Source organism: Sander vitreus, chromosome 17, assembly GCF_031162955.1.
Source record: "Sander vitreus isolate 19-12246 chromosome 17, sanVit1, whole genome shotgun sequence".
In the NCBI taxonomy this organism is placed as follows: Eukaryota; Metazoa; Chordata; class Actinopteri; order Perciformes; family Percidae; genus Sander; species Sander vitreus.
This window is the reverse complement of record NC_135871.1, coordinates 31,448,479-31,475,590: the sequence shown is the minus strand read 5'-3', so window position 1 is coordinate 31,475,590 and position 27,112 is coordinate 31,448,479. Positions and strand designations below refer to the sequence as shown.

Here is a 27,112-nt window from a genome sequence, read left to right as displayed (position 1 = left end):
TCCTGGGTGGGCTTATAAAAATGTACGTTTCCATGACACGCGGGACAAGAAGAACGGGACAGTTGGGTTTAGGAAAAGAAGAACGGGACGGTTGGGTTTAGGAAAAGAAGAACGGGACGGTTGGGTTTAGGAAAAGAAGAACGGGACGGTTGGGTTTAGGTAAAGAAGAACGGGACGGTTGGGTTTAGGAAAAGAAGAACGGGACGGTTGGGTTTAGGTAAAGAAGAACGGGACGGTTGGGTTTAGGAAAGAAGAACGGGACGGTTGGGTTTAGGAAAAGAAGAACGGGACAGTTGGGTTTAGGTAAAGAAGAACGGGACGGTTGGGTTTAGGAAAAGAAGAACGGGACAGTTGGGTTTAGGTAAAGAAGAACGGGACAGTTGGGTTTAGGTTAAGAAGAACAGGACAGTTGGGTTTAGGAAAAGAAGAACGGGACAGTTTATTAAAAAGACAGTAGCTCCCAAGACGGCAGCCGCCTGTATACAAGAACGCGACTGTCTTTATAATCTATCTTTTTAATAAACTGTCTGTACACTTACAATGTCCTCAATGCTTCAGTTAACATTTAGGGACCCTCATTATGCTACCGTTGAAGTGTGGTGATATTTTGTGCCTTTTTAGTGGTATAAATAGCCATTTGTTTTTACTTTCCCTGTGCCCCAAATACTAGCGTTGTAAGCTAATCAGCGGTCCGCGCTTGAGGACGCGAGTGGACATGAATAGACTTTTTTCCTTTAAAGTTGGGATTAGGATTGCATGCAAAACATAGTCTTAAAAACATAAACTGTAAAAAATTATGACGTGGCAACACTAACGTCACAAATGAGTTTGTGGACTGCCATTTTGAAGCCAGCAGTTTGCATTTTAGAGCCTGAAATTACCATATATTCCATGGTATGTGTTACTCCCTATTCAGCCCCATTGTACCGAAATTGGTTGCAGTTCCACCAGAGTTCCACTGGGGGTGATGTCGGTCCAGTGCTAAATGAATGGGACTCTATGGAGCTAGACGGCTACATTTGTCTCTTTCGCCTGATTGTCGTTGAGAAATCTCAGATTTGATTGTAGTTTGTAGATTGTAGTTGTAAGTTCAACATGGATTATAGGTCAAAAGTTGAATGAACGAGTACTTGTGTCCTTTCGATTTCTTACAGGTCGAGTCGTTGTTGTCCATAACACGCTAGCATTCTGCTAATGAATGCTGATTGGTCAGTGAAGGACTGATTATGATCAGAGATCCCGCTTGACGGCATCCGAAGCAGAACCAGAATGTCAGAGTGAATATTTCGGCGTGGTCTTTAAAACATTAGCAAACCTCTTTCTAGCACGTGTATTAACAGGGAGAGTCTAACCTGTCAGCTGTGTTGTATTAACAGGGAGAGACTAACCTGTCAGCTGTGTTGTATTAACAGGGAGAGCCTAACCTGTCAGCCGTGTTGTATTAACAGAGAGAGTCTAACCTGTCAGCTGTGTTGTATAAACAGAGAGTCTAACCTGTCAGCTGTGTTGTATTAACAGGGAGAGCCTAACCTGTCAGCTGTGTTGTATAAACAGAGACTAACCTGTCAGCTGTGTTGTATAAACAGAGACTAACCTGTCAGCTGTGTTGTATTAACAGAGAGTCTAACCTGTCAGCTGTGTTGTATTAACAGGGAGAGTCTAACCTGTCAGCCGTGTTGTATTAACAGAGAGAGTCTAACCTGTCAGCTGTGTTGTATAAACAGAGATACTAACCTGTCAGCTGTGTTGCATTAACAGAGAGAGTCTAACCTGTCAGCTGTGTTGTATTAACAGGGAGAGCCTAACCTGTCAGCTGTGTTGTATTAACAGGGAGAGTCTAACCTGTCAGCTGTATTGTATTAACAGAGAGAGTCTAACCTGTCAGCTGTGTTGTATTAACAGAGAACCTGTCAGCTGTGTTGTATTAACAGAGAGGGTCTAACCTGTCAGCTGTGTTGTATTAAACAGAGAGGCCTAACCTGTCAGCTGTGTTGTATCAAACAGGGAGAGTCTAACCTGTCAGCTGTGTTGTATTAACAGAAACTCTAACCTGTCAGCTGTGTTGTATTAACAGGGGAGAGTCTCAACCTGTCAGCTGTGTTGTATTAACAGAGAGTCTAACCTGTCAGCTGTGTTGTATTAACAGAGAGATCTAACCTGTCAGCTGTGTTGTATTAACAGGAGAGTCTAACCTGTCAGCTGTGTTGTATTAACAGAGAGAGTCTAACCTGTCAGCTGTGTTGTATTAACAGGGAGAGTCTAACCTGTCAGCTGTGTTGTATTAACAGAGAGAGTCTAACCTGTCAGCTGTGTTGTATTAACAGAGAGAGTCTAACCTGTCAGCTGTGTTGTATTAACAGGAGAGTCTAACCTGTCAGCTGTGTTGTATTAACAGGGAGAGTCTAACCTGTCAGCTGTGTTGTATTAACAGGGAGAGTCTAACCTGTCAGCTGTGTTGTATTAACAGAGAGAGTCTAACCTGTCAGCTGTGTTGTATTAACAGAGAGAGTCTAACCTGTCAGCTGTGTTGTATTAACAGAGAGAGTCTAACCTGTCAGCTGTGTTGTCGATGCTTCGAGAGAACAAAGGAAGCGACTCAGAGCTTGCCGTAAAGCAGCATCTCTGGCCGTATATGTGTATGACATCATTGACATTTTAAAAGGCTTTTTAGAACAAAAAAGCCACTTTAAAATAATCCAACACCCAGCAGTGTGTATTTTCTTAGCCTCCCCTTTCAAATGCAACATTCAGATTACTAGACAAAAAATGATATCCTGAGAAAAGTGGGTGTTGAGGGGTATAGCTCCATAGAGTCCCATTCATTCTGCACTGGCCTGTGAGCGCCCCCTATATGGATCTCTGGTGGAACTGCAACCAGTTCAGAAGCCAGAAGTAACGAGAGAGTGGACCTTCTTCCCTTATTAGACATTCTTTGACACAGCTAAGCCAGTGTTGTTCGTGGTTTTATGGCGCTAAGGTAAACGCTAAAGAGGGAAAGTTGCAGACTTTTCAACCCTTCTGAGAGAGTCATCCAGTGGACATTTACCGGCACAGACGTCCGGGTACTGGCACCATTCATCTGCGTGGACGGCAGTACAGAAAAATCTGCAGATAAAAAGTCATAGTATAGTATGTCCAAAAAGTCATAAAAAGTCATAGTCATATAGTATGTCCAAAAAGTCATAAAAAGTCATAAAAAAGTCATAGTATAGTATGTCCAAAAAGTCATAAAAAAGTCATAAAAAGTCATAGTATAGTATGTCCAAAAAAGTCATAAAAAGTCATAGTATAGTATGGTATGTCATAAAAAGTCATAGTATAATATGTCCAAAAAGTCATAAAAAGTCATAGTATAGTATGTCCAAAAAGTCATAAAAAGTCATAGTATAGTATGTCAAAAAAAGTCAAAAAAAGGTCATAGTATAGTAAGTCAAAAAAGTCAAAAAAAGTCATAAAAAAGTCATAAAAGTCATAGTATAGTATGTCAAAAAAGTCATAAAAAAGTCATAAAAGTCATAGTATAGTATGTCCAAGAAGTCATAAAATGTCATAGTATAGTATGTCCAAAAAGTCATAAAAAGTCATAGTATAGTATGTCAATAAAAGTCAAAAAAGGTCATAAAAAGTCATAGTATAGTATGTCCAAAAAGTCATAAAAAGTCATAGTATAGTATGTCCAAAAAGGTATAAAAAGTCATAAAAAGTCATAGTATAGTATGTCAATAAAAGAAAAAAAAGTCACAAAAAGTCATAGTATAGCATGTCAAAAAAAGTCAAAAAAAGGTCATAAAAAATCATAGTATAGTATGTCCATAAAAGTCATAAAAAAGTCATAGTATAGTATGTCAAAAAAGTCATAAAAAGTCATAGTATAGTATGTCAAAAAGTCATAAAAAAGTCATAAAAAGTCATAGTATAGTATATCCAACAAGTCATAAAAAGTCATAGTATAGTATGTCAAAAAAAGAAAAAAAAGTCATAAAAAGTCATAGTATAGCATGGCCAAAAAGTCATAAAAAGTCATACTACAGTATGTCCAAAAAGTCATAAAAATTCATAGTATAGTATATCAAAAAAAGTCAAAAAGTCATAGTATAGCATGTCCAACAAGTCATAAAACGTCATAGTACAGTATGTCCAAAAAGTCATAAAAAGTCATAGTATAGTATGACAACAAGTCATAAAAAAGTCATAGTATAGTATGTCCAAAAAGTTCATAAAAAAGTCATAGTATATTAAGTCAAAAAAGTCAAAAAAGTCAAAAAAAGTCATAAAAAGTCATAGTATAGTATGTCCAAAAAGGCATAAAAAGTCATAAAATGTCATAGTATAGTATGTCCAAAAAGTCATAAAAAGTCATAGTATAGTATGTCAAAAAAAGTCATAAAAAGTCATAGTATAGTATGTCAAAAAAAGGCATAAAAAGTCATAAAATGTCATAGTATAGTATGTCCAAAAAGTCATAAAAAGTCATAAAAAGTCATAGTATAGTATGTCAAAAAAATGTCAAAAAAGGTCATAAAAAGTCATAGTATAGTATGTCAAAAAAAGTCAAAAAAGGTCATAAAAAGTCATAGTATAGTATGTCCAAAAAGGCATAAAAAGTCATAAAAAGTCATAGTATAGTATGTCCAAAAAAGTCATGAAAAGTCATAGTATAGTATGTTGAAAAAGTCAGTATACTATGTCCAAAAAGTCATAAAAAGTCATAGTATAGTATGTCAAAAAGTCAAAAAAAAGTCATAAAAAATCATGGTATAGTACGTCCAAAAAAGTCATAAAAAGTCATAGTATAGTATGTCCAATAAGGCATAAAAAGTCATAGTATATTGTGTCCAAAAAGTCATAAAAAATCATAATATAGTATGTCCAAAAAAGTCATAGTATAGTATGTCCAAAAAGGCATAAAAACTCATAATATAGTATGTCCAAAAAGGCATAAAAAGTCATAAAAAGTCATAGTATAGTATGTCCAAAAAAGTCATTAAAAGTCATAGTATAGTATAGTATGTCGAAAAGTCAGTATAATATGTCCAAAATGTCATAAAAAGTCATAGTATAGTATGGCCAAAAAGTCATAAAATGTCATACTACAGTATGTCAAAAAAGTCATAAAAAGTCATAGTATAGTACGTCCAAAAAGGCAAAAAAAGTCCTAAAAAGTCATAGTATAGTATGTCAAAAAAAGTAAAAAAAAAGACATAAAAAGTCATCGTATAGTATGTCCAAGAAGTTATAAAAAGTCATAGTATAATATGTCCAAAAAGTCATAAAAAGTCATAGTATAGTATATCAAAAAAAGTCAAAAAAGGTCATAAAAAGTCATAGTATACTATGTCCAAAAAGTCATAAAAAGTCATAGTATAGTATGTCAAAAAGTCAAAAAAAGTCATAAAAAGTCATAGTATTGTATGTCAATAAAAGAAAAAAAAGTCACAAAAAGTCATAGTATAGCATGTCCAAAAAGTCATAAAACGTCATAGTACAGTATGTCCAAAAAGTCATAAAAAGTCATAGTATAGTATGTAAAAAAAAAGATTCACAAAAAGTCATAGTATAGTATGTCCAAAAAGTCATAAAAAGTCATAAAAAGTGATAGTATAGTATATCCAACAAGTCATAAAAAGTCATAGTATAGTATGTCAAAAAAAGTAAAAAAAAAGTCATAAAAAGTCATAGTATAGCATGGCCAAAAAGTCATAAAAAGTCATACTACAGTATGTCCAAGAAGTCATAAAAATTCATAGTATAGTATGACAAGTCATAAAAAGTCATAGTACAGTATGTCCAAAAAGTCATAAAAAGTCATAGTACAGTATGTCCAAAAAGTCATAAAAATTCATAGTATAGTATATCAAAAAAGTCATAAAAAGTCATAGTATAGTATGTCCAAAAAGTCATAAAAAGTCATAGCATAGTATGTCCAAAAAGTCATAAAAAGTCATAGTATAGTATGTCAAAAAAAGTCATAGAAAGTCATAATATTGTATGTCCAAAAAGTCATAAAAAGTCATAGTATAAGTATGTCAAAAAAATGTCAAAAAAGGTCATAAAAAGACATAGTATAGTATGTCCAAAAAAGCATAAAAAGTCATAGTATAATATGTCCAAAACGTCATAAAAAGTCATAGTATAGTATGTCAAAAAAAGCATAAAATGTCATAGTATAGTATGTCCAAAAAGTCAGTATATATGTCCAAAATATCATAAAAAGTCATAGTATAGTATGTGCAAAAAGTCATAAAAAGTCATAGTATAGTATGTCCAAAACGTCATAAAAAGACATAGTATAGTATGTCCAAAAAGGCATAAAAAGTCATAAAAAGTCATAGTATATTGTGTCCAAAAAGTCATAAAAAGTCATAGCATAGTATGTCCAAAAAGTCATAAAAAGTCAGTATAGTATGTCCAAAAAAGGTCATAAAAAGTCATAGTATAGTATGTCCAAAAAAGTCATTAAAAGTCATAGTATAGTATAGTATGTCGAAAAGTCAGTATAATATGTCCAAAATGTCATAAAAAGTCATAGTATAGTATGGCCAAAAAGTCAAAATGTCATACTACAGTATGTTCAAAAATTCACAAAAAGTCATAGTATAGTAAGTCAAAAAAAGTCAAAGAAAAGTCCTAAGAAGTCATTGTATAGTATGTCCAAAAAGTCATAAAAAGTCATAGTATAGTATGTCCAAGAAGTTATAAAAAGTCATAGTATTTTATGTCCAAAAAGTCCTAAAAAGTCATAGTATAGTATGTCAAAGAAAGGTCATAAAAAGTCATAGTATAGTATGTTCAAAAAGTTATAAAAAGTCATAGTATAGTATGTCAAAAAAAAAGTAAAAAAAAGTCATAGTATAGTATGTCAATAAAAGAAAAAAAAGTCATAAAAAGTCATAGTATAGCATGTCAAAAAAAGTCAAAAAAAGTCATAAAAAGTCATAGTATAGTATGTCCAAAAAGCTATAAAAACTCATAAAATGTCATAGTATAGTATGTCAAAAAAAGTCATAGAAAGTCATAATATTGTATGTCCAAAAAGTCATAAAAAGTCATAAAAAGTCATAGTATAGTATATCCAACAAGTCATAAAAAGTCATAGTATAGTATGTCAAAAAAAGTAAAAAAAAAGTCATAAAAAGTCATAGTATAGCATGGCCAAAAAGTCATAAAAAGTCATACTACAGTATGTCCAAGAAGTCATAAAAATTCATAGTATAGTATGACAAGTCATAAAAAGTCATAGTACAGTATGTCCAAAAAGTCGTAAAAAGTCATAGTACAGTATGTCCAAAAAGTCGTAAAAAGTCATATTACAGTATGTCCAAAAAGTCATAAAAATTCATAGTATAGTATGTCAGAAAAGTCATAAAAAGTTATAGTATAGTATGTCCAAAAAGTCATAAAAATTCATAGTATAGTATATCCAAAAAGGCATAAAAAGACATAAAAAGTCATAGTATAGTATATCCAAAAAGTCATAAAAAGTCATAGTATAAGTATGTCAAAAAAAGTTTAAAAAAGTCATAAAAAGTCATAGTATAGTATGTCCAAAAAGTCATAAAAAGTCATAAAAAGTCATAGTATAGCATGTCAAAAAGTCAAAAAAGGTCATAAAAAATCATAGTATAGTATGTCCATAAAGTCATAAAAAGTCATAGTATAGTATGTCAAAAAAGTCATAAAAAGTCATAGTATAGTATGTCCAAAAAGTCACAAAAAGTCATAAAAAGTGATAGTATAGTATATCCAACAAGTCATAAAAAGTCATAGTATAGTATGTCAAAAAAAGTAAAAAAAAAGTCATAAAAAGTCATAGTATAGCATGGCCAAAAAGTCATAAAAAGTCATACTACAGTATGTCCAAGAAGTCATAAAAATTCATAGTATAGTATGACAAGTCATAAAAAGTCATAGTACAGTATGTCCAAAAATTCATAAAAAGTCATAGTACAGTATGTCCAAAAAGTCATAAAAAGTCATAGTATAGTATGTCAAAAAAGTCGTAAAAAGTCATAGTATAGTATGTCAAAAAAAGTCATAAAAAGTCATAGTATACTATGTCCAAAAAGTCATAAAAATTCATAGTATAGTATGTCCAAAAAGCATAAAAAGTCATAGTACAGTATGTCCAAAAATTCATAAAAAGTCATAGTATAGTATGTCCAAAAAGTTCATAAAAAGTCATAGTATAGTATGTCAAAAAAAGTCAAAAAAGGTCATAAAAAGTCATAGTATAGTATGTCAAAAAAAGTCAAAAAAAGGTCATAAAAAGTCATAGTATAATATGTCCAAAAAGTCATAAAAAGTCATAGTATAGTATGTCCAAAAAAGTCATAAAAAGTCATAGTATATATGTCAAAAAAAGTCAAAAAAGGTCATAAAAAGTCATAGTATAGTATATCCAAAAAGTCATAAGAAGTCATAGTATAGTATGTCCAAAAAGGCATAAAAAGTCATAAAATGTCATAGTATAGTATGTCCAAAAAGTCATAAAAAGTCATAGTATATATGTCAAAAAAAGTCAAAAAAGGTCATAAAAAGTCATAGTATAGTATGTCCAAAAAAAGTCATAAAAAGTCATAGTATAGTCTGTCCAAAAAAGTCATAAAATGTCATAGTATAGTATGTCCAAAAAGTCAGTATATATGTCCAAAATATCATAAAAAGTCATAGTATAGTATGTCGAAAAAGTCATAAATTCATAGTATAGTATGTACAAAAAGTCATAAAAAGTCATAAAATGTCATAGTATAGTATGTCCAATAAGTCATAAAAAGTCATAGTATAGTACGTCCAAAAAGGCATAAAAAGTCATAAAAAGTCATAGTATATTAGGTCCAAAAATATAGTATGTCCAAAAAGTCATAAAAAGTCACAGTACAGTATGTCCAAAAAGTCATAAAAAGTCATAGTATAGTATGTCCAAAAAGTCATAAAAAGTCATAGTATAGTATGTCAAAAAAAGGCAAAAAAAGTCATAAAAAGTCATAGTATAGTATGTCAAAAAAAGTCAAAAAAAGTCATGAAAAGTCATAGTATAGTATGTCGAAAAAGTCAGTATACTATGTCCAAAATATCATAAAAAGTCATAGTATAGTATGTCCAAAAAGTCATAAAAAGTCATAGTATAGTATGTCAAAAAAAGTCAAAAAAGGTCATAAAAAGTCATAGTATAGTATGTCAAAAAAAGTCAAAAAAGTTAAAAAAAGTCATAAAAAGTCATAGTATAATATGTCCAAAAAGTCATAAAAAGTCATAGTATAGTATATCAAAAAAAGTCATAAAAAGTCATAGTATAGTAAGTCCAAAAAGTCATAAAAAGTCATAGTATATTATGTCCAAAATGTCATAAAAAGTCATAGTATAGTATGTCAAAACAAGTAAAAAAAAATTCATAAAAAGTCATAGTATAGTATGTCCAAAATATCATAAAAAGTCATAGTATAGTATGTCAAAACAAGTAAAAAATGCCATAAAAAGTCATAGTATAGTATGTCAAAAAAAGTCAATAAAAAGTCTTAAAAGTCATAGTATAGTATGTCAAAAAAAGTCATGAAAAAGTCATAGTATAGTATGTCGAAAAAAGTCAGTATACTATGTCCAATTTGTCATAAAAAGTCATAGTATAGTATGTCAAAAAAAGTAAAAAAAAGGTCATAAAAAGTCATAGTATAGTATGTCCAAAAAGGTCATTACAAGTCATAGTATAGTATGTCCAATAAAAGTCATTGTAGTATGTCGAAAAGTCATAAAAAGTCTTAGTATATTATGTCGGAAAATGTTTTAAAAAGTCTTTGGATGAATAAAAGAAGAACTTGATGACCCTCAGTTGTCCTGACTTGGATTAGTTTATTACACAATGTGATCACCAGGTAAACTCATGGTACAAAACATATACAAATACATAGATATAACGAAAACTTCAGGTAACAAGTATGTAGAAGGCAAAACAATGTGTTAAGTAAACTGTTGTTGTAGATATTGTAGTGTCAAAAGCTCCAATATCTTGTGTGTAAAGTTGAGTAGCGCTAGAGGAAAACTGCCAAACATGTGCATACAACATGAAGGTTCATCCTCTGGGGAGCAGGAATGTTTGTCAGTTCTGTGGAAATCAGACTCCTAGATTTGTTTTGTTTTTTCGCGTAAAAATGTCCAGATGGGCGGCGTCAGAGGAAACGTCAGAGTCCTTAGGAATCATCCTCTGGAGACGACAAAACGACAAAAACACGACGGTGACCAACGTCACACGCTTAGGAAAACAATAAACGGTTGGGTTTAGGAAAAGAACATTGGGGAAAGCTTAAAGAAATTAAAAAACGGTTGATGAATGCCGCACGCTGGTCCCGGCTCTCCTGGGTGAAAGTCCTGTGTTTTGTCGAAAAAGTAATAGTGTAGTATGACAAAATGTTTTTTAAAATAGTCATAGTATAGTATGTCGAAAAAAGTCAGAAAAAAGTCTTAGTGTAGTACGTCATTTTCGATCTTGACTTTTCTTCGACATACTTTACCGTGACATTTTTTTTACTTGTTTCAACTTACAATACTATGACTTTTATCACTTTTTTCGACATACTATACCATGTCTTTTTTCGTCATACTATACTGTCTTTTTTATTTATGATTATTTAAACATGTTGCTTCAGGCATACGGCAGGAGAGATGGTGGCGTGTCATAGCAGCCTTGAACCAATCAGGACCCAAAGAATATTATTCATTCTACCACCAGTCTGTATAGAACTACACAAGACGAGTGAGCCTTTGCTGACCTGCTGGATCATATCGTTTTCAATCTCCACCTCCTCTGTGAAGACCCTCTCTGCTTCTGCTGTTCCCATGACCCTACTGTTTCTACGTCCTTCTTCCATATCTGAGACAGGTGGCTAACGGCAGTGAGGTGAACACACTTTTTAAATGGTTTTAATAGAGGTATTACATCATGGCTTCAACATTGTTCTTACACCTTATATCACGGTAGACACAACTGTATTTTCTGTATGTATTTCTGTGGGTGTACTTTCTTCTCTTTTTTTTCTATTTTGACTTAAAAACAAAAGCATCTTGTGGACAGGTGTTGGTGTTTCCCTACAAACATTAAACACAGGGCATCATGCTGGATAACTGCTCTTCCCTACTATGCCAGATTACAATGACAACTTTTGTTGTTTATGGTTTAATTCACTTATTTGTGTTGCAATTTGCCATGAACAAGGTCACAGTATAGTATGTCAAAAAAAAGTCATAGTATAGTATGTCCAAAAAGTCAAAAAAAGTCATAGTATAGTATGTCCAAAAAGGTCATTAAAAGTCATAGTATAGTATGTCCAATAAAAGTCAGTGTAGTATGTCGAAAAGTCATAAAAAGTCTTAGTATATTATGTCGGAAAAATGTTTTAAAAAAGTCTTTGGATGAATAAAAAGAAGAACTGGATGACCCTCAGTTGTCCTGACTTGGATTAGTTTATTACACAATGTGATCACCAGGTAAACTCATGGTACAAAACATATACAAATACATAGATATAACGAAAACTTCAGGTAACAAGTATGTAGAAGGCAAAACAATGTGTTAAGTAAACTGTTGTTGTAGATATTGTAGTGTCAAAAGCTCCAATATCTTGTGTATAAAGTTGAGTAGCGCTAGAGGAAAACTGCCAAACATGTGCATACAACATGAAGGTTCATCCTCTGGGGAGCAGGAATGTTTGTCAGTTCTGTGGAAATCAGACTCCTAGATTTGTTTTGTTTTTTTCGTGTAGAAATGTCCAGATGGGCGGCGTCAGAGGAAACGTCAGAGTCCTTAGGAATCATCCTCTGGAGACAATAAACAGTCACTAATTTCATGTCTGTAGTTGTCGAGGTATTTCATTTTTGGGCCAGAGTGTTGTATCACATGAGTGGGGGGGGGGATGAGTGCCATCTGGAGACAGGCTTGGCGTTGATCTGCAGGCTTTAGGGCATTAGCTGCGCAGGTGGGCAGCGGGAGCCGAACACGGTGTGGAAATGTTCGATGAGGATGTCAGTGAAGATGTTGATGGGCGCCAGAGCGCTCAGAGAGATGGAACCGTGCCGAGGCCAAACCAGGTTCACCCCGAACACGCAGGCCAGGTTAGACGCACTCATCTTGTTCACGATGCTCTGCTGAGACACCTGAAGGCAGGAAAACACAGGGTTTAATGCTACATGGCATCAGGACTTTGCATAAACATACACGCCACTTTCTTAAAGCCAAATGGTGTGTCATCTGTACGCATTTTGAGCTATCCACGTGTATGTCTACGCTGTATACAGCGGATCTAAAACATACACACCACGTGGCGTGCTATCGCGAGAACGTCACACGCGTGTAGGTTAGGTTTAGGGAAAGAACATTGGGAAAGGCTTTAGTAACACTAAAAAAACGACAAAAACACGACGGTGACCAACGTCACACGCTTAGGAAAACAATAAACGGTTGGGTTTAGGAAAAGAACATTTAAAGAACAATTAAAAAACGGTTGTTGAACGCCACACACTGGCTGCGATCCCGGCTCTCCTGGGTGAAAGTCCTGTGTTTTACCCATCAGCAGACCGCCGTCCTTTCATAGTACTCGCTACGGCGATAATACACACGTAATGTAAGTCAATGGAGGCCAAACGGCGTTGATAAACACGCTAAACAATCTCGCCACTGTTGCATTTATGCATGCTCTTTGGGGGAAATCACTGGAATTGTTGGGTCTTTGTAAATTATAGAGTGTGGTCTAGACCTACTCTATCTGTACAGTGTCCTGAGATAACTCCTGTTATGATTTGATACTATAAATAAAACTGAACACAATTAGGACATTAAATATGAAATGTGATCACATTACTATAAATCAGACGTACCATGTGGAGGAAACTCAGCAGGTACTTTGCTACGATGAAATTATGTTCGGAAGACTTTCAACCACCTGTTTACACCTGGTGATCCTCAGACTGCTCTCCACATCTGACAGGAAACACACAACAACAGAGTTCAGACATCAACAAACACTCTTCTGTGCCGCGGAGACAGTTTGGTTTTCCGGCTCGTTTGCAGAAATCAATCAAATAAATGTGTTTTATGTGAAAGCTTTTACTCACTGAGGAAGTCCTGGACCTGGTTGTAGACTCTGAATGTGAGCAGAGGTTCAGGCAGTTCTCGGAGAAACGTCTTCAGGATCACAGCAGGAACGTGGACGTCTCCAAACTCATCAAAGTTTACCGCTTTACCTGAATACAAATAATACAAAGACACTTTATTGCCTCAAACTTTGACGCTCGATGGTGTTTTAAGCCCCCAACGTCTACTTCAAGGCACCTAACACTAACCTTAACCATTGTCACTGCCCGATGTGAGTCGCGCATGCTCAGATTTAAACGGTTTACGGCATAACGTGTCATACTGAAATTTGTGAAATCCATAAAATAATAAACTTTTTTCTTTACATACAATAACAGAAGATGGAAATCATTTCAAAAACGTTTTAGCTATCTATGATAGTTTGATTGCTAACGTTAGCTCAAAACGCCGTTCCAGTGACAGCCTTTGTTGTGATTGATTGCTAACGTTAGCTCAAAACGCCGTTCAAGTGACAGCCTTTGTTGTGTTTGATTGCTAACGTTAGCTCAAAACGCCGTTCAAGTGACAGCCTTTGCTAACGTTAGCTCAAAACGCCGTTCAAGTGACAGCCTTTGTTGTGTTTGATTGCTAACGTTAGCTCAAAACGCCGTTCAAGTGACAGCCTTTGTAGTGTCTGAGCTCAGCGCGTTCAAGTGACAGCCTTTGTTGTGTTTGATTGCTAGCGTTAGCTCAAAGCGCCCGTTCAAGTGACAGCCTTTGGCATCGCGCGTTCAATCAACGCTCAGTTCAAGTGACAGCCTTTGTTGTGTTTGATTGCTAACGTTAGCTCAAAATGCCGTTCAAGTGACAGCCTTTGTTGTGTTTGATTGCTAACTTGTAGCCAGCAGTGAACCAACTTCGTTGTAGGTCCATTCCAGCGCTGCCTGGAAGACGACATTGGGGGCTAAAAACACCAAACTTTATTGACTTTTTTTGCCTCAAACTTCAACGCTCGATGGCGTTTTAAGCCCCCAACGTCGACTTCAAGGCAACGCTGCGGCAACTTCTAAACTAGCCTCAAAATTTCAACAAAGTACACAGTTGCCGTACAATGTGTGTTTAAAGTATATATCCATTCACCAAATGGAAAGGCAGCGATTGGCAGAACAGACAGTGAAGTGACATTACTCTGATCCAATGGAAATCAAACATTGTCTGACCGTCAGCGCTATAGCCCAATGGATTGGAGGGGCATCATGGGGGCCCAATCATATTTCGGGAGGGGGGTAGAGGGATGCCACCCCTGGCTCCCCTCTAGACCTGCAACTGTACGTTAAATTATTTTAGCAGTCAGTTACAGGCCTAATATAGGCTATTCAAGAAGAGGGGCTCAAAGATGGCCAAATAAAAATACTTTTACTTTACTAATTCATTTATTTCAGCCAAGAAATAGTGATATAGAATCTGTTCATGTATATTGCACATCCATCGACTTACTTGCACCTCACTACGTGCCGGCATTTGTAATTGCCCACTTATTCTGCACGTTATGTAGCATACTGTATTCTGTGTGTACTGTATTGAATGTGAAACTATTTGTTGTCTTGCATGCCTACGCTTTTCTTGGCCAGGTCGCCGTTGCAAATGAGAACCTGTTCTCAGCGGCCTACCTGGTTAAATAAAGGTTAAATAAATAAATAAATAAAAGAAACATGGTGTCACAGAATGGCAAGCCCAAAAACACCGCCTAAAAAAATGCCCATCACTCGAGCCTTGGAAATCGCCAGAGAGTTTAACGTCAGCCTCAGCTACTCTATTTTAGAAAATCATTTTTAACAAAAAGAAATAGCATTACACATTAAGGCACAAATCTATTTATTTTTATTTTTCAGCTCCGTCTCTGTGTGACGTGTAACGCTACACAGCCAACAACAAACTATTAAATCTTGGTCAAAGCATGCTGCGTGCCGATTGGCTCACTGACGCTGATGAGATTTACTCCTTAGGTAGTGAAGTTGGGTATTGAATGACGAGGCATTTTTCGATACTAAGATGGCAGTTCAGTCAATGCCTAAAAAGTACTGAATTCGGTAGCCAACCCTACTCCCTCTGTCGGAAGTCTAACAAAGTCGATGCTATCTGCAGCACACACATATATTGATCTTCCCTTCCTGTTACGGAGAGATAAAAGGCCCCTGCCACTCAGAGAGGGAGACCCCACTCACCCAGGTTATAGAGTTTCTGAACGTCCTTGATGAGCTGAACTCGAGCCGAACGTCTGAAGATCCCCTCGGTCATCAGACCTCAAACAGACACACGGACACATCTTAACACAACATTTACAGAGTGGGCGACTGGATTTCACGTTTCTGAGAAAGCCCAAAAGTCACACAGTGTTACAGTGTTAGTAACAGATGTATTCACTGCAGGTGAGACAGGCTGTTCCTCTGAATAATACATGCAATCAAACCATCAATCATGCTTTATGTTTTATTAAAGGGGAACTATGCAGGGTTTAATTTACCTTAACTGAACAGCTTTGGAGTCATTGGAATGGTTATATGACTTCTTTCGAGTTGAATGGTGGTCGTCGAAAACATTGTCAGAGGAACAGAGGAAGAGGAAACGGAAGACTGACCGAGAGGAGTCGGACACGAGTAAACATAGGAGCTGTGGGGGGCTCTATAGAGAAACCTGTAGCGGGGGCTCTATAGAGAAACCTGTAGGGGGGGCTCTATAGAGAAACCTGTAGGGGGAGGCTCTATAGAGAAACCTGTAGGGGGGCTCTGTAGAGAAACCTGTAGGGGGGGCTCTATAGAGAAACCTGTAGGGGGCTCTATAGAGAAACCTGTAGGGGGGAGCTCTATAGAGAAACCTGTAGGGGGAGCTCTATAGAGAAACCTGTAGGGGGGGCTCTATAGAGAAACCTGTAGGGGGGGCTCTATAGAGAAACCTGTCAGCAAAAAGAGAGAAAACTGCGAAGAAATGGCCAAAACTGCATAGCGCTCCTTTAACAATGTAGTCCACAAAATGCCAGAAATCAAGTTCCAGTTCCAGCTAATAACTCGTGACTTCAAATTATCTGCGTTTCACACGTATTTCTTTACCTTTGCTACAATAAGGAAACATTCTTCTGTGTTTTCTTGGAGAATTGGGGGAATTTTTGCAACTTTATTTTTTAACCACTATAAGACAGATTCAATAGGGCAATACATTAAGTCTGTGCTTAAAGACAACTAGAGATTTGAAAACATGACTAACGTTAACACATCTCCCCTTCAAGCAGAAACACAGTCCGCTAAATTCCCCACATTTTCTTTCTGAATTACTGCTGAAAACATAAGGAAAAAATCCGCAGATTTACTTTGGGTCTGCTTTCATTATTAGGTCATCATCACTCACCTTTCTCCTTCAGATAAGTCACAGTCTGAGTGATCACAGGCGGGATCATCGCCTCCCTGTTCTTCTCTCGAATGCTGTCAAAAAAACAGGTTTAATTGATCGACTGAAAGAAGCACCGACTGTTTAAATGATGCATAGTTTATTTAAGTCACTCACTACTGCAGACTGACTCCAAACTGCTGCGTGGGCAGGGGCGGTCGAGCCGGCGGGGTCTTCACCGAGGGAGGGGGTTCGCCTTTCTGAGCTGCTTGTAGCTTTTCATCGTGTCTGAAAGAGACCGTAAATTCACTAATGGTGTGTCTCAAATCTCGCACTTGTGTACTTACACTAGCTATTTGAGTACACATTGTCGAAGTGTGGTCAAATGCAGTGCACTACAAGTACTCGGATGGTGCAATCATAACGGTCAAAATGTTGGGTGTGGAACGATGGAAACTTTCCACCTTCAACGGTCACCATCTTGGCTTCGCAGCGGAAGGGGCGGAGCCACCAAAAGTTCCAAAACTTTCAATAATGGCGGCCGAGGTGGCGAGTTCTGCAACAGAGCTATACAAGACTAAGGCTACTTCACACAGTCTCAGGCAGTCTGGCGAAAACGCAAGTCTTCCAGTTCAAAACGCAAGTCTTCCAGTTCAAAACGCAAGTCTTCCCAGTTCAAAACGCAAGTCTTCCTGTTCAAAACGCAAGTCTTCCTGTTCAAAAGCGTAAGTCTTCCAGTTCAAAACGCAAGTCTTCCAGTTCAAAACGCAAGTCTTCCAGTTCAAAAACGCAAGTCTTCCAGTTCAAAACGCAAGTCTTCCCGTTCAAAAACGCAAGTCTTCCCGTTCAAAAACGCAAGTCTTCCCGTTCAAAAAGCGCAAGTCTTCCCGTTCAAAACGCAAGTCTTCCCGTTCAAGTGCACTCGGAAATGGAAAACGGTAACTGTGAACTATAAAGTCTACACAGCAAGTCACACAAAAGTCAAAACAAAGTGACACTCCCGCCGCTGCCAAACCCTGCCGAGGAACGCGCCCTCAAGATGATGATAAAAAGGACCAGTTGTGTCTATAGCCGCTTTCCGACCGTCTAAAAAAGGCAACAAAAAAGGTGACAAAAGACAACAAAAAGGTGACAAAAATACTTATATGAAGGCGAGGAGGAGATTGTTTTTATAAGCAGGTTTACTGATTGATCTGGATATCAAAGCAGAATCTTAACACTGACTGATGTTAAATGATCTGTTGCAGGTTTGTTACCTGAGAACATCGGGAGGGATGATGAGCTGCTCGTAGTTCAGGTGTTCGCCGAGTTCACTCAGGTAGTTCACGTACGTCAGCTTCTTTCCAAACTTGTGACTGAAGAAGAAGAAACTTTAACGAGACTGAAGACAGTTTGACTTCCAGCTGGCGAGTCGGACGAGTTTTTACCTGATCAGAGGTTTGAAAATGTTCCACACGATTCTGATGAAGTTTGTCGGATGAACGACGTACAGAGTTTTCAGGTTCTTCTTGTATCTGTAGGAAAGCACACACGCACCTTTATGAATTAAATGTAAGAACTACATCACAACATAAAAGTACAACGAAATGCAGAGTCACAAAAGTACTTGCAAAGTAAATACAATTATTAGAATTGCATCAAAGCGACAGAGTGATAATGATCTGTACATATACTGCGGATTATATTTCATACCTGCAAACTCAGAAGGGCTGAAAAAAGGTGACACATTTTACACCCCCCACACCCCCCCAGCCTCGTGCTGCATTATATATATATATATATATATATATATATATATATATATATATATATATATATATATATATATATATATATATAGCACGCCCTCATACTCTCCTTCTGACAGCACGCCCTCATACTCTGCTTCTGACTGGCTAGTAGTCCTTACCTAGCTACTGTCAGGACACGCCCTCATACTCTGCTTCTGACTGGCTAGTAGTCTTACCTAGCTACTGAGCATGTGCGACTGCCAACAAAGATGTTCCAGCAGTGAGAGGTCTCACTCTGTAGCTAAAACAGAGACCTGAACACAGGGTGAAAAGAGGAGCTGCAGCAATGTGCAGTACAACAAAAAATATGGTGTTTTTAAAAAAAATAAACCATGTAAACCTATTCTGATATAACCTCTAAATACAATTATGAACCTGAAAATGAGCATAATATGAGCACTTTAAGACTTTTTTAAGGCCTAAAATTTAGATTTTGACATGTTAGACACTGCAAAACCCCCCAACTAAACTAAAAAGTAAAACTAGCTTAAAAAACCATTTCGTTAACTGAAACATAAAAACTAGACTTAAGGAAAAATGAAAACTAACTGAAACAATATTATGTAACGGATATAAAAACATACAGGACATGTGTTGTGTTTGTATTGTTAATACCTATGCTGAACTTCTTAAAGTTTCTCTGAAAAGGTACCCCACATATTCTAATAAAAAAAACCTAAAACTACTAAAACTGAAAACTAGTAAAAACTAAACTGAAAAGATAGTAACCCTCTCGTGTCTGGTTGAGACTAGAAGGGATACAGCTACAGCGAGGACAGTTAAACACTCCCGAGAAACGAACACGCGTTTCCTGGGTAAACGTATTGATGTCATTGAAATAGATATTTATCTAAAGATGTATTGCACACATGGAAACATGAAATCAAGTATTGTTAAAGGGTAAGTGGCAACAAGTTAAAACATTTTTAGAGTCCCTGTTTATTCCTGAAATGGATATGAAATTGGGGTATGTAGTATTGCGATGTTGATAACCTGATAATAATGTCAAATGCTGTGTTAAGTGTGATTGTCCATTTTGCCACAGCCCGGGACACATAATGGGAGGGGCTACATGTATTTAAGCCTGGTTGCATTTGTTGTTTTAGGGCGTTTTACTCGAACCGCACCATACTATATGTACTCCGCAAGTCTGAGCTGATGTCTCCTGTAGTCAGGTGTGTTCAGCAGTCTGAGCTGATGTCTCCTGTAGTCAGGTGTGTTCAGCAGTCTGAGCTGATGTCTCCTGTAGTCAGGTGTGTTCAGCAGTCTGAGCTGATGTCTCCTGTAGTCAGGTGTGTTCAGCAGTCTGAGCTGATGTCTCCTGTAGTCAGGTGTGTTCAGCAGTCTGAGCTGATGTCTCCTGTAGTCAGGTGTGTTCAGCAGTCTGAGCTGATGTCTCCTGTAGTCAGGTGTGTTCAGCAGTCTGAGCTGATGTCTCCTGTAGTCAGGTGTGTTCAGCAGTCTGAGCTGATGTCTCCTGTAGTCAGGTGTGTTCAGCAGTCTGAGCTGATGTCTCCTGTAGTCAGGTGTGTTCAGCAGTCTGAGCTGATGTCTCCTGTAGTCAGGTGTGTTCAGCAGTCTGAGCTGATGTCTCCTGTAGTCAGGTGTGTTCAGCAGTCTGAGCTGATGTCTCCTGTAGTCAGGTGTGTTCAGCAGTCTGAGCTGATGTCTCCTGTAGTCAGGTGTGTTCAGCAGTCTGAGCTGATGTCTCCTGTAGTCAGGTGTGTTCAGCAGTCTGAGCTGGTGTCTCCTGTAGTCAGGTGTGTTCAGCAGTCTGAGCTGATGTCTCCTGTAGTCAGGTGTGTTCAGCAGTCTGAGCTGATGTCTCCTGTAGTCAGGTGTGTTCAGCAGTCTGAGCTGGTGTCTCCTGTAGTCAGGTGTGTTCAGCAGTCTGAGCGGATGTCTCCTGTAGTCAGGTGTGTTCAGCAGTCTGAGCTGATGTCTCCTGTAGTCAGGTGTGTTCAGCAGTCTGAGCTCATGTCTCCTGTAGTCAGGTGAAAGTCAAATAAATGGTGATACTAGAGCAGAGTGTGGGATGTGTTCTTTTGTTTCCAACTGGGTGAAAGTAATACAATTATATAAGATCATATATTGCGCAATTTTGCGTAGCCTCCAGCCGTAGCTGTATCCCTTCTCGCCACAACCGGTGTGTCTGGACTGAAGTGGAGGCGACGTACTTCCTGTCGAACTCGCTGTACGCTTCTCGTAACCATTTCACAGACGGCTTGTTGCTGCTCCTCAGACCGTAATGGAAGTAAACCAGTATGTAGTCCATCTCCACATACTGGTCCAACGTGAACTTCAGATACCTGCAGAGGGAAAAATAAAGTCTCAACTAACAACTGAATAGTCTCACATTGCAAGACCTTCCTCCACAGCGCTGCGGAGGAGGGTCTGGCTAGTCCACACAGCATTCCTCAGTTACAACACGCACGGAGATGAGAAGGGTATGTCTGGACTTATCTAACTCGGGGGATACGGGGAATAAGACACAGTCCCAATAAGTCGGCGTGGTCCTTTAAAGAAAAAAAAGAAAAAAATGTGTACGTTTAAAAGTAGTTTTAGTCGTGCAACAGAAAGCTCAGATTGGACAGATAGTCTAGCTAGCTGTCTGGATTTACCCCTGCAGAGATCTGAGGAGCAGTTAACCATAGTCCTCACAAATCCACCAGAGGTTAGAACGCCAACACAGAGACAGAGGAACATGAACGAGGAAAAAACACATTTCATGTACTCAAAAAAATACAAATAAAATAAGTGAATAGAGCTTTACTGTGGACGTACTCCAGCAGGCGGCGGTGGTTCAGCTGGTGTGACGGCGGCAAACAGCAGCTGCTGAAGATGATCAGCTTCCTGCCGTACCTGTCATCACCTGCAGAGGAAGCACAGTTTTAGAGGTTTCTGGGTTTGACGTGCTGATTAGCATGGCTGTGTATTGGTCAGACATTTTTCATGCGGGTACAGATACCAATGCTGGGACTTCAATACCAGTTTTTTAATAATACTTCTTTGGATACCATTTAAAAATTGACAACATTACGGCACAAATCTTCACCCAAGTTTACAGGGCTTTGAGTTCTGTTTTCTCTTGTTTTGGTGGGTGTGTCACAGGTGATACCCAATCACACACAGAAGGGTGTTCAACGCACCCGTTTCAGTGTAAAAAAAAACCCCCATGTTGCCAGCAGGGCTGCCCAATTAATCGTAATATGGGACGAGTCCATCCATCCATCTTCGGCCGCTTTTCAGGGGGTCGGGTCGCGAGTGCAGCAGCTCCAGCAGGGGACCCCAAACTTCCCTTTCCCCACATTAACCAGCTCCGACTGGGGGATCCCGATATGGACTAGTGCAATATCCAAATCGCAAGGGAGGGCGCAATATTTGTTAAACGCAAAATATGTGTCAAATCATTCTGGATGAAGTATTGTGGTTAGGGCTGGGCGATATATCGATATTATATCAATATCGGGATATGAGGCTAGATATCGTCTTAGATTTTGATATACTACTATCTCTGTATAGATGATATGATGTATAACAGCTGTATACTACTATCTCTATATAGATGATATGATGTATAACAGCTGTATACTACTATCCCTGTATAGATGATATGATGTATAACAGCTGTATACTACTATCCCTGTATAGATGATATGATGTATAACAGCTGTATACTACTATCTCTGTATAGATGTGATATTATTGTGATGAACGCCCAGAACTTTCTGTTATTCTCCAGTTTGACAGTCAGTTATAACGGAGAAAGAACATAAAAACTACTTTAACGTAGATTATCTTTAGGGCTTTATTACGTGGTATCTGATCGGTGTATTAACTCCAGTACTTCCCGATACTGATACCAGCGTTTTAGGCAGTATCGGAGCCGACATCTTTACTACAGAAAACATCTTTGTTTGGTACAGATCCTCGCCAAAATCACACTATAATCATTTACATTTTTTTTTATTTAAAATGTTTTCAATAAAAATGAGAATAATAATACAAAATGATCCTGTCCTCCAATATCGGGAATCATATTGCAATCGCAATCAGTTCAAAAATAATCGCAATTAGATCATTTACTCATATCGTGCAGCCCTGGTTGCCAGCCACATCTGTTGCTATGTTGGGCTGACTGTGGCCATGGGGTTTCACTTCTACAGTCTATGCATCAACCCCTGGTCTCCAACGACCCCCGAGGGGAATACCTGTCTCTTTATGAGCTGCTAAATGCTCCACTATCTTCACCAGCAAGTCTCTAACTGTGTCTGTCTGCCTTTGTCTGGTAGAGTACAGCGTTTAAGTCTGACTTCTTCTTCAAACACTGACCGGAGACCTGGATGATGCCGTGTCGAGCCACGTCATAATACGGGTGAGAAGAGTCAGGGCCGAGGGTGCTGCTGGGAGGAAGTGATGGAGCGTCTGTGACACACGTCTGATCCTCCTCATCCTCCTCTTCCTCCTCCTCCAATTCTGGAACAAATTAAAAGGGAAAAGAATCCACCTCAGACAACAACATTTCTTGGTGAAATTTGGCTTCCGTTTATCACATTCAGAAGGCTTTAGACGCAAGAATGAAGAACAAATGTCTTAGGAATTGTGTCTAATATGTAGAGTAGTTTTGGTAAAATATCACGTTTTTAACGGAGAATTCAAAAACATTATGACTCTGGAGGAAAGGAGACAAATCCCCGCTGTACGCCGCCTACCATTTTCTAAATGATGACCTTATCTGCTCGCTCTAACTGTTCCTGTAAACACAGATTAGCCAGAGGCCGGGGTGGAGAGCAGCCACGCTGATCCATTCTCTGCTGTGGATGTTTATCCTGCAGCGCTGAGGGGAGTTTTTCATAAACACGCTGATAACAGAGAGAAATGATGTGCTCAGACTGACCTGACAAAAGGCCCAATTTAGTTCAGAGAGGCAGCGGGGGGAGAAAAACTCTCTGCACTGAAACGTCATTCAAAGTGAAAGAGGAGAGAATATGAACCGAGATACTGTGAAACAGCAGAAACTCTTCCGTTCAAAGTCACCCCCCGTATACTGCATAAAATGAAAGCACTACTAGCGCCAAACTGGACATTATGCAAAAAATAATTCATTGGGTACTTTTTTGTGTCAAAGGTAGAGCTGGGCCATATATTGAAAAATGAAATATCACAATATTTTTTGACCAAATACATCCATGTAATGTGGATATAATGACTACCGTCAACACCAAGAACAATAACTATAATGATAACTAGAAATCTATTGTCCCCTCGGTGGGGCTACGATCCTTTAGCGCCGTGAATCCCGGAAATAGAAGGTCAAAGATACAGACCGGCTGTGACCTAACCCTCTGTCCGCTGGTCTCACAGATGCTAAACGATTAAGAGCTCCACATGCCGTCAATGTACAGAAACGGCGGGACCATAGATATAAAACGATATGGAACACCGGGTTGCCAATAGGGGTGCATGATATATCGACTCAATGTCGTTATCACAATATTATATCGAAAGGGGGTTGCAATATTTGCACTTCTGGTTGGGACGCTAAACTGCATTTTGTCGTTTGTACTTGTACTCTGCACAATGACAGTGAAGTTGAATCTAATCTAATATGGAACACCAGGTTGCCAACCAACTCCAGGCAAAAATAGAAAAAACATATCTAACTGGAAACAGGTCCATCCATCTTCCATCCATCTTTCGTCCGCTTATCCGGTATCGGGTCGCAGGGGGTAGCAGCTCCAGCAGGGGACCCCAAACTTCCCTTTCCTGAGCCACATTAACCAGCTCCGACTGGGGGATCCCCAGGCGTTCCCAGGCCAGGTTGGAGATATAATCCCTCCACCTAGTCCTGGGTCTTCCCGAGGCCTCCTCCCAGCTGGACGATCCCTCCACCTAGTCCTGGGTCTCCCCGAGGCCTCCTCCCAGCTGGACATGCCTGGAACACCTCCCTAGGGAGGCGCCCAGGGGGCATCCTTACCAGATGCCCGAACCACCTCAACTGGCTCCTTTCGACGTGAAGGAGCAGCGGCTCTACTCCGAGCTCCTCACGGATAACTGAGCTTCTCACCCTATCTCTAAGGGAGACGCCAGCCACCCTCCTGAGGAAACCCATTTCAGCCGCTTGTACCCTGGATCTTGACTGGAAACAGGTTATCAACCCTTAATATAATGGTTTTTCATGTAGTGTCTGAGTCAGTTATGTTTGCATGCTGCCCCAAATATACCTGTATATAGAAAATACATTTTCATCATCATTATTACTTATTTAACTCACCTATTTCTGCCAGCTGCTCCAGATCTGATGTTGAGCTCATTTCGGAAAGAAGTCTGTTGATGAAGGAAAAACATGAATGAATAAATCAATCAATCAATCATCTGTTAGCTTCACAAACGGAGATTAGCGACAGTCAGGGGGAAGAAAAGGGAAATTAATACCGCTAGAGTTCAGTCCAGAGGTGGAATGTAACTAAGTACATGTACTCCAGTACTGTACTTCAGTCCAAATGTTGAGGTACTTGTACTTTACTTGTAGTCTTTTCTTTTCATGCCACTTTCTACTTCTACTCCGCTACATTTCAGAGAGAAATATTGTACTTTTTACTCCACTACATTGTAAAAAGCACACACACACACACACACACACACACACACACACACACACACACACAGAGAGGGAAAAAGGAAACAAGAGGAGAGAAGGGAAACAAAAGGAAACCTTTTTTGCATTACAAGTGTTCTTATAGGTTTTTTTCAAATATGCAAAGTAGGCATTATCTAACGCTAACTTTTGGTGAATTTAGGATTAATCTACAGACACAAACAGACAAAGTGTAGCAAAATAAATGTTTTCTTTCCACTAGTCTGAAAGAATATTTTTAATTAATAATTATATTATTAAGATTTGTAAAATAGGCTCACACATTTTGAAAGACACTACATTTAACCAACAGAAAATGTGCCTCAAAGCCCAGTACTTGAGTAAAAGTTACTTTCTGCCAGGGCTGTAGTACTCATGTCCGATCTTGGACTCGAGGCGGTTTTTCTATGGTCTCAGACTCGTCTCGGACTCGCTGGTATTTGGACTTGGACTTGTCTCGGTGTCTGCCACTGGTCTTACCAAATATGGCTTTTGGTCTCGACCGAGTCCAGGTGTCTTTATTATGTTTAGAATAATATTGGAGGGAAAGTGAAACACTGGCCACCTGATTACCAATCACACACTACTGGTCACTTCTTTTCTACATTACATCTGGAGTGAAGCTACATTATATTGTCATTTAGTTGCTCAAATGCTCAGTACTAGTACCTAGCAGTGGTAATAGTAGTGGATTGGTGTTTGTATCAGTCCTAACACTGCTATTATGAGGTATCACCATATGTCATTCTGTTTCCTTTAGATTAGATATCAAGGGGAATGTTGTCACACTGTTTTTGCTTTAAGATCAACAAATAATAACCCAAATGATTGTCTTGATACTGTCATGCATAAGACTTTTTTTTCCTGCCTTGGACTCGGTCTTGACTCTGACTCGACCTGGTCTTGGACTTGACAAAGGTGGTCTTGGCTACAGCCCTGCTTTCTGCATCATGAGTAGCCTACTTGTACTCTACACCAGAGATCTTCAACAGGGGGTCCTCAGAGTCACTGCAGGGGGGGGGGTCTCCAAATTATTGTATAGCTTACTGGTCTTGGTTGGTAGTCACTAAGATAGCCATCCACAGATACAGTTAATGAGGATTCACTGTGCCACATGTATGGTTAACATTAAGAGATGATTTATAAAATCATGCCAACAATTATTATTTTGATAGCTTAGTATTCTGTGCAAAAAGGTATAGCCTATGTATATGATGACCTGTATATGCTTTTATATCATTTGTCATAATCTGAATATGATTTCTGGAATAAAGTGAAGTTCAAAAAACAAACAAAAAAGGTATATGTACAGACTTTAGGCCGCCCTACACGTTTTGTAGGCCCAGTTAAATATGCAACTTCATTTTATTTTTCTACTATATATATATATATATATATATATATATATATATATATATATAGTAAGGGGTGCCTGCGCCATCTCACTCTCAGTTAAGGGGTCCTTGGTTTAAAAAACATTGAAGACCCCTGCTCTACACTTTCAATGAAGGAACCGAGTATTTCTTCAGTCACTGTGCTTCAGTTTATGATAATTAACGCTAATTAGCGACTTTTTTTAAACAGTAGGGCTATATTTTAATAGGTAAAGACAACAGAAGTGAACTGACCGAACTGAAGACAGAGTTTAAAGACAATATAACGTTACACGGTGCAGTTTAACATCAACTAGCTAACAATAACAACACAGACTGTAGGACATTGAAAGCACCTGCGCCGATTCGTTCACCTGCGACACACGCGGGAAACAGACGGTTATATGTCATTTCTAAACCGTAAGACGCCTCGTGTGATGCTTGACAAGGTTTATAACAAGATATGAAGCAGCACGAGACGGTCAAACACTCACCTGTTACCGTAGATAAGCTCACATTAAGGAATCCTTCGCAGCAACAGGTAGAAAGTAACGAAACAAACTTCCTCAAACAACAGCCCGTCTGGCAAGGCTCACTGCGCATGCTCAGTTCAGATCTCCGAATGACAAAATCAGTTGTTTATTTTTCACAATAAGAAGTACTCAGAGTTAGAAAGAGTACAAAAAAAATGATACTTAAGTAAAAGTACTATTACTTAGATGAACTTTTACTTAGGTACAAGTGAAGTTACCTTTATAAAAATCAAGTAAAAAGTAGCTCATTTAAAATGTACTCACAGTAAAAGTTAGTTTCTTTTTAACAAGGGGCGAGATATATACCTTTTTTTATATTTATATACTTAATATCTTAT

The 27,112-nt window shown here is 38.2% G+C and overlaps 1 protein-coding gene across 1 annotated transcript; it reads right to left on the bottom strand.

Moving 5' to 3' along the window:
- Positions 1–11,435: 11,435 nt before the first annotated feature.
- LOC144532603 (rho GTPase-activating protein 8-like) lies at positions 11,436–26,845 on the bottom strand. The gene is given in 14 exon segments (XM_078273459.1): positions 11,436–12,144; positions 12,865–12,911; positions 12,914–12,967; positions 13,102–13,230; positions 15,286–15,363; positions 16,463–16,536; positions 16,619–16,729; positions 17,698–17,796; positions 17,869–17,955; positions 20,409–20,540; positions 21,016–21,103; positions 22,564–22,707; positions 24,506–24,558; positions 26,736–26,845. Coding segments are annotated over 13 exon segments (1,281 nt in total). The 5' UTR covers positions 24,546–24,558; positions 26,736–26,845; the 3' UTR covers positions 11,436–11,946.
- Positions 26,846–27,112: the final 267 nt, after the last annotated feature.